Source organism: Crocuta crocuta, unplaced genomic scaffold (assembly GCF_008692635.1).
Source record: "Crocuta crocuta isolate KB4526 unplaced genomic scaffold, BGI_CrCroc_1.0 scaffold528, whole genome shotgun sequence".
Taxonomy (NCBI): domain Eukaryota; kingdom Metazoa; phylum Chordata; class Mammalia; order Carnivora; family Hyaenidae; genus Crocuta; species Crocuta crocuta.
The window spans coordinates 1705764-1721655 of record NW_027530010.1 but is presented as its reverse complement, the minus strand read 5'-3'; the positions used below and the strand labels follow the sequence as shown (position 1 = coordinate 1721655).

The window sequence follows — 15892 nt, the reverse complement described above, 5'->3', positions numbered from 1 at the left end:
GGGGCTCAGTGCTGACCCAGCCCCGCCCTCCAGTTCTCAGGACCCAGCGCAGAGCAGATGCGGAAGACCTACTCCGAGTTCTGCAGCCGCCACACCAAGGCCTTAAAGCTCTATAAGGAGCTGTATGCTCGGGACAAACGCTTCCAGCAGTTCATTCGGGTGAGCAGACCTCTCCGGGACCTGCGCCCAGAGCCTGCCCTTTCCTGGGGGGCACCGTGTGCTCTCCGAGCCCCGTGGAGCCTGTCCGCAGTAAGCCCTCGTGGGGCAGCGCAAATGCCCCGTGTGGGGCTTGAACTCACGGCCCGAGATCAGGAGGCGTTCGGTCACTGACTGAGCCAGCCGAGCGCTGCTTTGGTTAATAGGAAGCCTGTGGCGAGTGCTCCCCGAATTCCAGGTGTGGCCCCCTAGGCCAGCGCGAGGTAAACGGCCGGGTCAGGGCCCGCACCAGAGCTTAGGCTCCAAATCCAGTGTCCTTTCTGTTGCCCTCCCCTCGGCCCCCTCCGGCCCCTCGCAGAAGGTGACCCGCTCGGCCGTGCTCAAGCGGCATGGGGTGCAAGAATGCATCCTGCTGGTGACCCAGCGCATCACCAAGTACCCGGTGCTCATCAACCGCATCCTTCAGCACTCCCACGGTGAGGGAGTGGGCCCAGGGAGGGGCGCGGGGGGGGGCTGTCGGGAGAAAAGAGGCTCGTGACCGAGGGAAAGGGCAGGGTCAGATGCGGAGCCTGGGGCGGCGTCTGAAGACGCTGTGGGACCCGGGGTGGTCCTGAAGCGGGCTGGCCCCCCCTCACGCCACCCCTGCGCACCAGGGACCGAGGAGGAGCGCCGGGACCTGACCACGGCACTGGGGCTGGTGAAGGAGCTGCTGTCCAACGTGGACCAGGATGTGCATGAGCTGGAGAAGGGAGCCCGCCTGCAGGAGATCTACCACCGCATGGACCCCCGGGCCCAGACCCCCGTGCCTGGCAAGGGCCCGTTTGGCCGAGAGGAGCTTCTGCGGCGCAGGCTCATCCATGACGGCTGCTTGCTCTGGAAGACGGCGACGGGCCGCTTTAAAGGTCGGTGGTCCGTGTGGCAGGCCAGGCAAGAGCCGGGAGCCAGACATAGAGGGAGAGAAGCAACCAGCCCCGGAGCCCTCTCTGCAGCGCTGCCTCCGGGGGCCCATGGGAGGGAAAACGTAGTCTCCGTTGCAGCAAAAGTCTGTCTGAATTCTGTATTTAGCTTCATGGACCTCTCAGGGCCTTCCTGGTCGGCATTTACCCCTTTCTTTAGTCCTTAGTGCCCAGGGAGCCACCAGTCTTGATGAGAACGAGCAGCTCTAGGACCAGGGGCAAGATCGGGGCAGCTGGCGCGGCTGCAGGATGGGCAGGAGCTTTGGGAACGTGGCCAGGGAAGGAGCAGGGAGCTGAGCCCCGTGAGGGACAGGCAGGAGGGAGAAGACAGGAAAGAGCAGCGAGGGGGTAGCACGCTTGCCCAGCCTCTCTCCCCAGAGCGCACCGGCCAGGTCTCTTGTGACCTCAAGCAAGACGCGGAGAGAGTAGCAGGCCTTGGATTTGGGGGTGACGAATGGGGGACGGAGGGAGTCTGCTCCCCGGGGCCTGAGCCTGTGTCTCATGTCATGAAATCCCCACTCCACAGGCTGGGGGATTGCAGTGCGTACAGGCGCCTGCCTTCATCCCTTTCTCTCTTTTCCATCCCTCCCACGCAGCAGCTAAGAATATAAACCGTGGGGGTTAAAAATAGCAAGGCTGGAGAGCTTTATTTCTGAAGCATTTAGCAAAAGCCCTCCCCTCTGTGTGCCCACAGTTTAGTAAGATCTCCAAGGGCGAAGGGTGAGCGTGTGGTTTTTTTTGACTGTGGCATCTGAGTTTTGAGGACTTGACCTTTCGTTTCCCCGTCGGTGTTAAAGTGTAGGACTCGGAATCTGAGTGGCCGGAAGGTGGGACAGAGAAGGACAATGAAGGAGGCCTCTGGGGTGGCGGGAGACGGGATTATTCAGCTGCGGGAGAGGTGGATGTGAAGTCCTACTGTCCCCTGCCTCTCGAGCCCTGGGAATGTGCCGGACAGGGGGATTTTAGGTCAGATAGCCAAAAAACCCGTATGTCGGTTGCTAGGCATAGAATCTAAATACTTATATACATAAGCTTTTGTTTGTTTTGAGAGAGAGAGCAGGAGCAGGGGAGGGTAGAGAGGGACAGAGAGAGAATCCCAAGCAGGCTCCGCGCTGACAATATGGAGCCTGATGCGCAGGGCTCAGACTCACGAATGGCGAGATCGTGACCCGAGCTGAAATCAAGAGTCAGACACTCAACCTACTGAGCCACCCAGGCGCCCTAAGGCATGGAATTTAAAGGCTGAAAAGGGCTGGCCTCTCCTGCTCTGGGAATGCTTTTTACTCTTCTCCCCAGAACTTGGGACCCTTTCACCCAGGAAATGCACATCTGGGTTGTGCTGACGTGTAAAATTGCTTCTGCGACTTCAGAAGGTCTGCAGGCCCCTGGAGGCCAGCAGCGGACAGCCTGGGATCTGCAGGCCCCAGGTTAAGAAACCGCCATCAGCTGAGTAAAGGGTTTCCTTGAGACGCACCAGTGACCCCCGCGGCCTTCTCTGGCCGGGAGGCCGTTTGATCCGGTGACACGTGCCTCTTCTCCCCTGGCCTTTCAGAGCGGAGAGAACGGGCAGGTGGGAGGGAAGAGAGGCAGGAAGAGGGTCATGAGGAGCCCTGAGCGGACATGTTCGGCCTGGACCCTGGGAAAGGCAAGTGGCCGCCCAGGCCTCTGATGCTGGCTGCTCTCCCACCTCTCCCCCTGCCCAGACGTGCTGATGCTGCTGATGACAGACGTGCTGGTGTTTCTCCAGGAGAAGGACCAGAAGTACATCTTCCCTGCCCTGGTGAGACCATCCTCCTTCCCCTTTCTCAGTGCTCCCGGCTCTTCTTCCTCCTCCACCCGAGCCGGAAAGAGCCCTAGAACCCTCCAGAGTCACGTGGCTGTTACTGTAACAGTTACTGTAATGGCATAAGGAATAAAAGCAGCTCACGTGTGTTGTCACCATGTGCGGAAGGCCCGTTACCGATCCCCTTTTTGCAGATGGGGAAAGTAGGCCTTAAAGGTTTTTTTAATGTGTTTTTTTCTTTTAAGTTTATTTACCTTTTAGTAATCTCTACACCAGTGTGGGCGGGGCTCGAACCCACAACCTCGAGATCAAGAGTTGTACGCTCTTCTGACCGAGCCAGCCGGGCGCCCCAATAAACCTTAAAGTTAATTAACTTGTCAGAGCTCACGTGTGCCCCTAAAGTGCTCCCTGGCTGCTTTGTGGCTCTGATCACAGGCTGGCTCTTCAACACTTTGGGTTTTCCAGAAAGACTAAAGACCCAGGTATCCCAGGGTGGGGCTCCCAGGTTCAACCGCCCTTTCTGACCGCAGGACAAGCCCTCAGTGGTGTCGCTGCAGAACCTAATCGTGCGGGACATCGCCAACCAGGAGAAGGGGATGTTTCTGATCAGCGCAGGGCCCCCCGAGATGTACGAGGTCCACACGGCATCCCGGGACGACCGGAGCACCTGGATCCGAGTCATCCAGCAGAGCGTGCGCGTGTGAGTGTGCGCGGCCGCGGGGAACCTGCAGCCGGCGGGGGGGGGGGGGGGNGGGGGGGGGGGGGGGGTCCCTGCCACAGCTTGGCCTCCCTGGGGGCAAGAACCTGGGGCTCAGAGGTGGAGGCAGAGACTGGGGGAGAAACACGATGCCCGAGGCGGGGAAGGTCACCTGTGTTCCCGCATCCCGTAAAGTCATGTTTTCTACTGGGCAACCCCAACCATCTTGCAGCAGCGTGAGCTGACAAGCAGAGGTGTACGTGGGGCAGGCGCTGTCACATGACCCTGACCCTGACCCTAACCCTATCTAACCCCAGCCCCTAACCCTGACCCTCACATAACTCTAACCCTGAGCCTAACTTTAACCTGGTCCGAACCTGTAACCCTTAACCCTAACCCCTAACCCTAACCCTACCCTGAACTCCTAATCCCTAACCCATTATCCTAACCCCTAACCACAACAACTAACCCTAACGCTTAGCCCCTAACCCCAACCCCTAACCCTTAACTTTAACCCCAACTGCAGCCCTAACCCTAACTCCTAACCCCAACCCATAATCCTAACCCCTAATCCTTAACTCCTAACCCTAACCCTACCCTGAACTCCTAATCCCTAACCAATAACCCTAACCCCTAACTCCAACCCCTAACCCCTAACTCAACCCCCAATCCCTATCCCTAACCCCCCACCCCTGACCCTACCCCCGAGCCTGCTGGTGACCTGTCTGACGGCCCGCAGTACAGTTTCAGCTGCGCGAACACCCCGGTCTGTACGCAGTGGGCTGTTACTCGGATAGGATTGCGTTTTACCTTGATTATCTAAAACTCAATGCAAAAGGGAATGAAAGCATTGATCCCAGAGGTGAGAGGAGTAAGTCTCACACACAAACCCCGAACGGGCAAGGCGAGAAGGAAATCGCTCCGTGCGCTTCCTCAGCCAGCCTCCGGCTGTCCTTGGGCACACGTTAGAGTTGAGGCTGTCGGCGCTCTGTTTCTTGTGATGACAGAAAACAAAACGCGTGCAGAACGTTCAGAATGGGTCCTTGAAGACGATGCCAAGAGATACACCCAATCAGGATGTTTGTAAATTCTCTTAGCTTTTAGAACTGGATTTTCTCCACTTTGTAATACGCAACCTTTTGTTTTGCTTCTGCAATTTAGACTTTTGAACAAGTTTTTCAAAAACACGTACAAAAGTAGGACATTGCCTGTTCTAGGAAACCCCAGTGCCGTCGCCAGTAGACCCCGGGGGCCTCTTTATTAACAGCGCTCATATTCGTAATTGCGAACATTAGCATTAGTATTAGTCTTTGTAATTGATTTACTGAGCTTTTGCCTTGTTCAAAGCACTGTTCTGTTATCTCATTTAATTCTAACAAAAAACCTGAGGAGGTATCATACCCATTTTTCAGATGAGAAATGGAGAGGTTACCACCTGGTAAACAATGGTGTTAGGATTTAGGCCCAGTCTGCTGAACGCCAAAGCCGGTGGCTGCCCGTGCTCCTGGCGCCCCCCACAGGTGGCCTGTGGAGGGTCACACACACCCGTGGAGACGGGTGATGCGTGTGAGGAAAAGCCGGGGGCTGGGAGTGAATGAAGCCAGGGCCCGGGGCTGGTGACTTACCAGAGGAGCACAGAGCATGGAAAGGAGGCTGACTCCTGAGTCCTCAACCCCACCCACCCTGTCACCCCTCTAGATGCCCATCCAGGGAGGACTTCCCGCTGATTGAGACAGAGGATGAGGCCTACCTGCGCCGAATCAAGAGTAAGTCCACCCCCAGAGCTCGTTAATTCTGATACATCCGCACGATGGAAAGCTGTGGAGGTACTTGGAAAGTACATGGCTCACGAGGGCTGAATACGTCCATAACCAGAAGGTATCGTTAAGTAAAGAGAGCAAGGTTTGGGGGCGCCCCAGGGGGGCTCAGTCGGTTGAGCGTCCGACTTGGCTCAGGTCATGACCTCACGGTTTGTGGGTTCGAGCCCCGCGTCGGGCTCTGTGCTGACAGCTCAGAGCCTGGAGCTGCTTCGGATTCTGTGTCTGCTTCTCTCTCTGCCCCTCCCCACCTAGTGCTCTGTCTCTCGGTCTCAAAAATAAATTTAAAAAAAGAGAACAAGGTTCGGAGCAGCGTCCAGTGTCTGCCGCCACGGGTGTAAAGATGACGCGTCCCGTGCGCTGTGTGTGCACATAGCACCTCCAGGACACGTCGTTACTGTGGCGGCCGGTGAAGGGGGACCAGGATTGCGACGTTTACTTACTTTTTTTAGTTTTATCGATTAGCCTATGAACTAAGTGTTATACAAAAAAACCCAACAAAAATCAGTTTCCTAAACAAGGTAGAAGGTGACTGTGTCCAGTCCGGAGGTGGGAAGGGCAGGGTGGTCAGTACGGCTGTACCGTCTTGTCGCAAAGACTACCCCCACCCCCCACCCCCTGTCTCCTTGTGCAAAGTGGCGACTCCAGCTCCTGCTGGCACATCTGCATCCCGGCTAGCAGGGAGGTGGAAAGGAACAGGGAGGGTTTTTTTTTCAATATTTAAAAAAATGTTTATTTATTTTTGAGAGAAGGAGCGCAAGCATGAGTGGGGGAGGGGCAGAGAGAGAATCCCAAGCAGGCTCCTTGCTGTCAGCATAGAGCCCGACGCGGAGTTCGAACTCATGAACCATGAGATCATGACCTCAGCCAAAATCAAGAGTAAGATGCCTTACCAACTGAGCCAGGCAGGCACCCCTTAAAGATTTTTTAAAGTTTATTTTTGAGAGAGACAGAGAGAGGGAGAGAGACAGAATCCTAAGCAGGCTCCACACTGTCAGTGCAGAGCCTGACACAGGGGTCAAACCCATGAACTATGAGATCATGACCTGAGCCGAAACCAAGAGATGCTTAACCGACTGAGCCGCCCAGGCGCCCCTATTTTATTTCTAAATGTTTGCTTATTTTTTATTATTTTGGGGGGGATGGAGGAGGAGGGGCCAAGACAGAGGGATACAGATGATTCGAAGCTGGCTCTGCGCTGAGAGCAGAGAGCCTGACAGGCTTGAACTCACGAACTGGGAGAGCACGACCTGAGCCGAAGTCAGATGTGTAACTGAGCCACCCAGGCACCAGGCACCTCTGTTCTTTCTTTTAAGGGCTGATCTGGAGCGACAGCCTGTCCACTGGCCAGGAGTCAGTCCGTGGCAGTGTCCAGCTGCAGCGCGGGCTGTGGGGCGCAGGCTAAGCGGGCGGCCGCGTGCCCTGATGGAATTTGTACGGACTCTCCCATCACAGGAGGACGGGCAGCTCTGGTCCCTGCCACAGGCTGTCCTGGTTTTTGTTCCTAAAACAGAAGTGTAGGGACGCCACGCTGGCTCAGTCGGTAGAGCCTGTGACTCTTGATCTCGGGGTTGCGAGTTCGAGCCTCACGATGGGCACGGAGCCTACTTAAAAAAAAATTTTTTTTTAATGTTTTATTTATTTCTAGGAGAGAGAGAGACAGCGTGAGCAGGGGAGGGTCAGAGAGAGAGGGAGACACAGAATCTGAAGCAGGCTCCAGGTTCTGAGCTGGCAGTCAGCACAGAGCCCGACGCGGGGCTCGAACCCATGAACCGCGAGATCATGACCTAAGCGAAAGTTGGATGCTTAACCGACTAAGCCACCCAGGCGCCCCTCACGGAGCCTACTTTTAAAAAAAAAAGTGCATGTATTGATTTTCCCCACAAAAATTTTATTTTTTACATAAATGCCAAAAATTCAGAATTAAGTCCTCCCACTGAGCCCGGCCCCGGGCTGCGAGCCCTCGGGCGGCCCTGTGCTCATCCGTCCCTCGTCCGCAGTGGAGCTGCAACAGAAGGACCGGGCGCTGGTGGAGCTGCTGCAGGAGAAGGTCGGGCTGTTTGCCGAGATGACCCATTTCCAGGTGGAAGATGATGGTGGCGGGGTGACCCTGCCCACCCTGCCCAGGGGCCTTTTCCGCTCCGAGTCCCTGGAGTGCCCTCGCGGCGAGCGGCTGCTGCAGGATGCCATCCGTGAGGGTGAGGGAGCCCCTAGGGAAGAGTCCAGGCCTCCCCGTGCGGCATCCCAGAATATGGGCACACACAAGGGGGAATCCCAGCCCCGTGGGGGTGCCCGCTGGTGCCCGGAGGCGGGTGGGGGGCAGGGTCTGCCTCTGCCTCATGGGTGGTGGTGTGACGGAGCCCACCTGTGCAGGGGGTTCCCTGATGCCAGAACGTTGCCCTAGCGGGGGTGGAAGGTGCCCCCCAAGGTTGCGCGTGGCTCCTGTCCTTACATGGGTCCTTCCAACAGTGGAAGGCCTGAAGGACCTCCTGGTGGGGCCCGGCGTGGAGCTGCTCCTCACAGCCCGGGAACCAGCCTTGCCCGCCGACCCGGACGGCGGGGGTAGCACAAGTCCTGGGGTCACCGCCAGTGAGTGCGGGCTGGGGCCGCAGTGGGGGGCGGGAGGGGCCAAATTGCAGGGCCCTGAGGTCGCCAGCTTGGCCCTTCCTTTCCTCCTCCGCAGATGGTGAGGCTAGAACCTTCAATGGCTCCATTGAGCTCTGCAGAGCAGACTCCGACTCCAGCCAGAAGGTGGGTCCGCGGGAGGTGCCGGCACTAGCAGAGGGTTGGATGGGGCAGCCGGGTCCTCAGCCCTACACAGAGCTATGGGTGACCCGCTCCGGGGACCTTGTGCCTGTGAGTCCCCATCCTTGCCTGTCTCTGCAGGATCGGAATGGAAATCAGCTGAGGGCTCCCCAGGAGGTGAGAGGGGCTGTGAGGTAGGGTGGACTGGAGGGGAGCGGGGATGGGGGGTGGGTCTGAGAAATCAGAACCCAGTTTGGAGTGGTGGCAAGAAGAGTCTACATGGGCAAGTGTCTGGAGGCCGACTGTCCCCAAACCCACATTTAGTCACCTTCTGGGCAGCCTGGCCGTCCTGAAGCTTGGGCTCTGTCCCCCCCTCTCCTCTGTCTTCAGGAAGCCTTACAGCGATTGGTCAATCTCTACGGCCTCCTGCATGGCCTCCAGGTCAGTGGGGCGGGGGGAGGAGCCNGTTGAAATGGCCTCTGGCTGGGGGGCTGGGCCAGGCCGTTGGGGGGGCTGGGTTACATGGTGGGGCACAGATCTGGGCTCCGGCTAGGGGGCTGGGGCAGGTGGGCAGGCGCACAAGGCGCTCAGCGGTGCCGCCCTGGCTGAGCTCATTCCTCGGCCTGCTGCCTTTCCTGCCGGCCCGTCACAGCCCAGCCGAGGCCACGACCGCCTGGATTTGTCTGTGACCATTCGCTCTGTCCATCGACCCTTTGAGGACCGAGAGAGGCATGAGCTGGGCAGCCCCGAGGAGCGGCTGCAGGACAGCAGTGACCCCGACACGGGCAGTGAGGAGGAAGGGGGCAGCCGCCTGTCCCCGCCCCACAGTCCACGAGGTGAGGCGCAGAAAGGAAGTGGGGTGCCGCCCTTAGCTGTGTGTCCTGGGGACATTTGAGGTGGTCCCTAAGTAACCTCCCAGGGCGCTGGTGACTCTTGGGAGGGGCACGGAGGATACACTTGCAGCCTCTTCTGATGGTGAGCAGGGAATGGAGCTCTAAAAGCACATGTAGGAGCCTCCCTCCCTCCTTCTCCAGTGAGTGGGATGCCGGCCCCTTCAAGTAGAAATAGATTCCTAGGAAAAAAAAAATTCTAAGACCTTTGAGGTTCTTACAGTTCGTTTGGAAAATACAAAATAACCAAAAGCTAGTATGTCTTTACATAACCATCTTAAAATATCTGGTATCTTATTTGTTTGGGGTTTTTCTTTTAGTTTTATTTACTGATTTTGAGAGTGAGAGAGATGCGGGGTGGAGGGGCAGAGAGGAGAGGGAGAGAGAGAGAATCCAAGCAGGCTCTGCACTGTCAGCACAGAGCCCGCCACAGGGCTTGATCCCATGAACTGTGAGATCATGACCTGAGCCGAAACCACGAGTTGCACGCTTACCCAACGGAGCCAGCCACGCGCCCTTCCTTTTATTTATTTATTAATTTTAGAGAGACAGAGAGAGCACAAGTGGGGGAGGGGCAGAGAGAGAGAGTGGGAGGGAGGACCCCAGGCAGGCTCCACACTGTCGTCGGCAGAACCCAATGTGGGGTTTGATCCCCTGACGCTGGGATGACCTGAGTCAAAACCTAGAGTCGGGTGCTCAACCGACTGAGCCACCCGGGCGCCCAGAACATTTTGTATTTTATTGGCCAAGCTGTATCCTCCTACCCTGAGGACCGGTGTCCAGCACACAGTGTCACAGAGGTCTGAGCCCACCCGGGGACTCACAGATCTCCGGCCAGCTGCCCAGACGGGGTGGCGTCCACGTAGGGGTGCTGCTGCTCACAGAGCGGGCGCCCTCTGACTAACGCTGCCCTGCCCCCTTCAGACTTCACCCGAATGCAGGACATCCCGGAAGAGACGGAGAGTCGCGACGGGGAGCCTGTGACTTCAGAGAGCTAAGGGGGCCCCTCCCCCGCCCTGTGCCCCCAGGAAGAACACACGAGGGTGGCAAACTCTGGGGACTGCAGTCCGCCAGTGACGAGGGCACGCCGGAACTGCTGACTGTCCTTGCCAGCTCCCGGGCTCCTGGGACCCCTGCTGCCGGGCAGGAAGCTGGAGGAACTGGGCCACAGTGCCCCCTGGTGGCATCCAGACGCTACACCACAGATGCCAGTTTTTCATGCCTTCTGCCCTCTACTTTAGGAAAATTTATTTATTTATTGTTTATTAGTGACGCAGGGAGTGGGGAGATTTAGAGCACCAGGGACACGGGAACCAAGCCATAGGGATCAGGGGGCCTTGTCCTGTAACACTACTGGGGTTTATTCAGGCTTAACCATGCAGCTGCTGGGTTCTAACCCTGACCCCCCTCCCGGGCAACACCGGCAGAGGAGAGGCTGCACCCAGGACCCTGCTGACCCCCTAGAAGGGCTGCGGGCAGGGCCCCGCCCCTCCCCCCAGCCTCATACTGCAGCCCTCCCGCCGGCCTCTGCGGGGACCCCGGGGAGACAGCCTGGCTCCCCTGAGCGGACGGAGTTGGGGCTGAGGTGGCCCTGACGGCTTTCTTGGGGGGTGAGGGGAACACCCATGGGACCAGAATGTTTTTTTGTTGTCATTGTTTTCTTTTTTGTACCAAAGCCAACTGCACGTGTTTTGTATTTTTAAGAGATGATTTTAGGCGATTAGAAATCACAGCCTTCTGTCTCCGCGTATCGGAGGAGCTTGAGGGGTGGGGGGACCACTTCCACATCTGCAGTAATGGGGGACCTAGTCTGACCTCTTCTCCATCCATTTGGGAAAAACGTTCTAGGGTGAGTTGGGAAATCTCCACGAAGCCTGACCTCATCCCCATCTCAGCGACCATGACTGAAACCTCAGTGTGAATTTTGGGGATTTTTCAACGAACCCCCAGTGCCCACCAGCCCCGTTTTCTGCCAATTTGATTGTTTAAAAAAAAAAAAAAGATAAAGCAGGGAAAATTAAAGACCCGGAACCCCACGAGGTGCTGTCTCTCTCCATGTGTCTTGATGTCCTCTGCCCCAAGGGCGCCGGTGGAGGGAGGGGCAGGCACTGCCTGTGTGCCCCGCGCCCAGGGGCCTTTCCTCTCACAGGAAGGGCAGGCCGCCCCCCTGCAGACGGGCCGCTGCCAGGAGCCCCGTTGTCCTGGTGGAAGCCCGCAGACAGCAGGACGGAAGGAGGGGCCCATGGGTTCCGGTGCCTTCCACCTCCTGCCCCCGCCTCCTTTGCATGTCCTGCTCAGAAGTGACGTCAGCCTGCTGCCCCCACGCCTCCCCTCTGGACACAGTTCCCGTCAGCCTGTCCCCAGAGTCCCTGTGCCCCAGTTCTGTGCCGTGTCACAGCCCTGGTGCAACCTCTTCCAGACTCAGCGAGAGATTACGCTGGTTTTGGTCGGTTTCAGTTCTCGGTTTTGGTTAATTTTACTTCCTGTTTTTTTTCTTTAAAAAAAAATGTTTTTTAAATGTTTTATTTATTAGAAAGAGAGAGAGAGAGACAGAATGAGCAGGGGAGGGTCAGAGAGAGAGGGAGACACAGACTGAAACAGGCTCCAGGCCCTGAGCTGTCAGCACAGAGCCCGACGTGGGGCTCGAACCCACGAACCGTGAGGTCGTGACCTGAGCTGAAGTCAGACGCTTAACCAACTGAGCCCCCCAGGCGCCCCTAAAATTTTTTTTAGGTTTTATTTATTTCTGAGAGAGAGAGAGACAGCACAAGCAGGGAGGATCAGTGAGGGAGGGGGGACACAGAATCTGAAGCAGGCTCCAGGCTCTGAGCTGTCAGCACAGAGCTTGACGTGGGGCTTGAACCCACAAACCGCAAGATCATGACCTGAGCCAAAGTCGGACGCTTAACCGACTGAGCCACCCAGGCGCCCCTACTTCCTGTTTCTGGTCAGTCCCTGGGGTGGGGGCGTGGAGGAGGAGGGTGGCTGGTGGCTATGTGCTGGTGCGCCCGCTGGTGCACACACTGGTGCAGGCGTTTGTACACTGGCACACGTGCTCATACACACGCTGGTCACACACTCCCAGGCACACGCACTGACACGCTGGCACACGCGCTCCTACACTGGCCGGCACAGGGGACCACCTCCGCTGGGAAGAGGAACTGAAATCAGCCAGGGGGTGGGGGGCTTGGGGCCGCACCTGCGTCCGGCCCGTCTGGCCCAGCGCATCAGGCCTTCCGCAGGTGCTGTCTCCCCCTCCGTTCCGGGGTCTCAGGTGGGCGGGGGCCGGTGCCCTCACCACAGTCCTCCATGTCTCCCCGCGTCCCCTCGAGCACCAGGTTTCGAGTTCACTGCCTCGTGGGCTGGAGGCTGGGTCCCAAACCTGTCAGGGGCCAGCCTTGGGGTGGGGGTGGTGACAGTGCTCGGGCCGAGAGAGGGCAGCGCGGGCTCCTCCAACACTGTCACGCAGCCAGTGGGGGACGCCGGTCAGGGGAGAAGGGGAGACCCGGAGCCATAGAGCCCGGGGTGGGCATGGAGAAGCCCGTGGCTCCCAGGACAGCACTGGCATAACCCCACAGCGCTGGCCCTCTGCCCCCTCTTGAGCCCCAGACCTGGTGCCCACCCGTCTCCGACGTGGCTGTTCCCAGAACCCAGTCTTAGTGTCTGTCCTTCCCGCTGCAAGTTCACAGCTCTCTGGCCGCTGGCTGCAGGGAGCCGCAGCCCAGCCCCTGGTGCCGTGCCTGCCTTCCGCTGCATGGGGTGCCCGGCCCGCGTGCCGCCTGCGCGCCGGCCCTCTCGCTGCCCCTCCCCTGCCTCTCCCACCCTCCCCTCTCCAAGGGTAGGCGCACCCAGTCCCTCATCTCGGACTTGGGCTTGTTTAAACTCAGTACTAACCGGGGCGCCTGGGGGCTCAGTCGGTGAACCATCCAACTTCAGCTCGGGTCATGATCTCACGGTTCCTGGGTTCAAACCCCACGTTGGACTCTGTGCTGACAGTTCGGAGCCTGGAACCTGCTTCAGATTCTGTGTCTCCCTCCTCTTTGCACCCCTCCCCCATTCACGCTCTCTTTCTTTCTCTCAAAAATAAACATTAAAAAAAAGAGAACTGAGATTTCAGCAAGGTGCCTTCTCTCTCTAAAAAAAACCCACACAAATAAAGAAAATAATAAACTCAGTGTTTACCTCCAGGCTCCATTAGCACAGACACCCCCGGGGAGCCAACATCCCAGCAAAGCCATCAGAGGAGCTGCAGGGGTGACAGAGAGGGCCACTTAGGGGAGGATTTTCCATCCTGAATTGACTGGGAACAGGATTTTCTATCCTGACAAACGCAAACCAGTTTAAACATCAAAAGGAGGAAACTAAACGTCAGGCAGCACATTAAATGTCGGTACGTGGCTTCATGTCCCTGTTGTGAATTAGGCGGTTGTTGGGAGTCTGCTCAGCACCTGGACGGGAGCTGGTGCACTGGGGCCTGTGGGTGGAAGTGGGGGCTCTACCCCGTCCATCTTCCTTCTGCCCACCCCCATCCTGTCCAGGAGCTGCTCCCCAGGAAGTCCCTCTGGTTCCTCTCCGGTATCGCTGCCGGGTCTCCATGGATACGGAGACCAGGGGCCAGTCCCTCACTCAGTTCCTTCCTTCTTTTCTTTCTGTCTCTCTTTTCTTTCTGTTGCTCTACACCCCCCTACACTCACCGTGGGGCTTGAACTCACAACCCTGAGATCAAGAGTTATGTGTTCTTTCAACTGAGCCAGCCAGGCACCCCTCTCAGCCCTTAATGTAAAACTTCCACTTCACTCCAGAGCGTGTAAACATCATCCCAGACGAGCCCTATCCGGCTCTGGGTCCGTGTCCCCCGCTGCCGCCTTTTTCTCCTTTTCCTCCTCTTCCTTCTCTCTGATTCCGTTTTACACAAAATATAAGAGTAATAACCACACTACGTCAGGTGCTGGTGAATCCTCAACGCCCCACTTTTACAGATGAGAAAACCAGCAGACAAGTCACTTGCCGAGGTCCCTCCGCTGCTTAGCGACAGAGCTATGACGTAATTCCAGGTCCCTTGATCCTCTGAGCTGCACGCTTGGGACAGGGGGTGGGGAGGGACACGCACATGAGCCTCTGACTCTGGTTCCCACTTCTCTGGACGCACCTGCAGCCCCCTCTTCTCCCAGCCCCCCGCCCATCTCTCACCTCCCTTCGCCCCACCCACATCTTTGACTTCTCCCCACTTCTTCCAAATCCTGGTTTAAGGATAGACACACAGGGAGTGTACACTTGGGCCTGGGCTGATGCCAGCGAGGCGGCAGGACTCACGTGGGGCATCCCCCTGGCGCAGGCTCCGCTTTCTCAGCTGAGGCCTGCAGGTACCGAGCCTCCCTGGGCACCTGAGATGCTAGATGCGGAGACGGCCGGAGGCGGGGGAGGGCGTTTTTGGCTCTGGCACCAGAGAACAAGGGCACACACCGTGTTTGATGTGAGCGTAGGGGTGTGGAGGAGGACAGACGAGGAAACGGGCGCTGATGTGCTGACCTCTGGTCTGTTAGTCTAGAACCCTTGGGAGTTTTCCCGAGAATTCTCACAAAAGGCAGAAATGGGGCCACGGACCTTTGTCCGCACTGGACCAGAGGCGGGAGCGTGTTAGCAGGCCCACACAATTGTGGGTGACACAGAAGGTGTATCCCCAATCCTCTCCCTTCCCCGTGTCCCACCCAGGCCTCCCGGTGAGCGAAGACGCCCCCCACGTGATCCCACATCCCACCACGCCCAGAAGAGATCAGGGACTGGGCCCCCAGAGGGTGCCACAGCCCAGACTGGCTCTCCCTAGGGTGCAGGCCTCTGCCCCTGGTGGAGCCCAGAAGAGGTGCTCAGCACCCTTCGCCCAGGTGTCTCTTTGTCCAAGTCGCTGGCCACGGTAGACGGGCTTCTCTCCGGGCAGAGGGCTCCCAGCCACCCCCGGAGGGCCCCAGCCGGCTCCCAGATCCCTGGAGGTGTCTGCCAGGGCCCACCGAGCTCCTGCCTCAGGCGGTGACAGGGAAGGTGCAGGTATGGACGGTGTAGACGCATGGTGCCCCGGGGCACCAGGTCACACGTCACCTCACCAGCACATCCCAGAGAGCGGCCAGGTGGTTGGGGAAGCGGCAGAGGAAGAAAGGCCTCCAGGGTAGGGACACAGCGGGCCACGCCCCTGCCCTCCTGGTGGTGGTGACGGTGCCCAGTGGACCGTGAAGGGCAGCACCATCCTCTGCAGCTGGTGCCCCCGACCGGTACCTGCGCAGAAACGCAGCAGACAGATGCGTGCCCCTCACCTCACCAGCGGCCCCGAGACCGTCGTGGGCACCGTCACCGGGACGGCCAGCATCCACACTGCCAGCGTGGCCGTGCGGGCCCAGGAAAGTGAGAGGTGGGTGCCTGTTCCCGCAGCCACGGCCGCCGGCATCGGCCACACTGCGCCGGAGACCAGGAAGATGCGGGCGCCTTCGTGGAGGACAGTGGTCCTCGGGACCATCTTGCAGAGGGCACTTCCGAGGGGCCAGCGGAAGGCCAGTGCGGACGCAGCTGCCCAGAGGGGAGAGCGAGGGCCGCCCCAGGTCGGCCAGAGCTAGGCTGAGGTCAAGTGTCGGAAGGGGGCCGGGGGCTCGCCCAGTACAGCTCCCAGCCCCCACGGCACGGCCGGGTTTCCCAGGAAGCCGGGCGACCCCACATACCCATGGATCGGGGCGACCGTGACCCTCAGGGCTAGGAACTGGCCTCAGGGCCACCGCCCGATGGAGGGCAGCGGGGCCGAGCTTCAGGGCGCTGGAGGCCTCTCCGCAGGGGGCTGGGGTCCAGGCCCCTCCCACAGGGCTTGA

General features: G+C 58.6%; 2 protein-coding genes across 2 annotated transcripts in view; both read left to right on the top strand.

The window, feature by feature from the left end:
• Positions 1 to 11083, top strand: part of ARHGEF2 (Rho/Rac guanine nucleotide exchange factor 2) — a 37458-nt gene extending 26375 nt beyond the window's left edge. The window contains exons 14-26 of the mRNA XM_077764063.1: positions 34 to 159; positions 515 to 632; positions 810 to 1058; positions 2816 to 2892; positions 3426 to 3595; positions 5291 to 5358; positions 7410 to 7607; positions 7879 to 7998; positions 8093 to 8160; positions 8296 to 8331; positions 8545 to 8595; positions 8708 to 8990; positions 9969 to 11083. Of these exons, the coding sequence (XP_077620189.1) occupies positions 34 to 159; positions 515 to 632; positions 810 to 1058; positions 2816 to 2892; positions 3426 to 3595; positions 5291 to 5358; positions 7410 to 7607; positions 7879 to 7998; positions 8093 to 8160; positions 8296 to 8331; positions 8545 to 8595; positions 8708 to 8990; positions 9969 to 10042 (1638 nt within the window). The 3' untranslated portion in view covers positions 10043 to 11083. The remainder of the gene's footprint in view (positions 1 to 33; positions 160 to 514; positions 633 to 809; positions 1059 to 2815; positions 2893 to 3425; positions 3596 to 5290; positions 5359 to 7409; positions 7608 to 7878; positions 7999 to 8092; positions 8161 to 8295; positions 8332 to 8544; positions 8596 to 8707; positions 8991 to 9968) is intronic.
• The window catches only part of RIT1 (Ras like without CAAX 1), a 245244-nt gene that overhangs the window by 190968 nt on the left and 38384 nt on the right, over positions 1 to 15892 (top strand). The window lies entirely within an intron of this gene.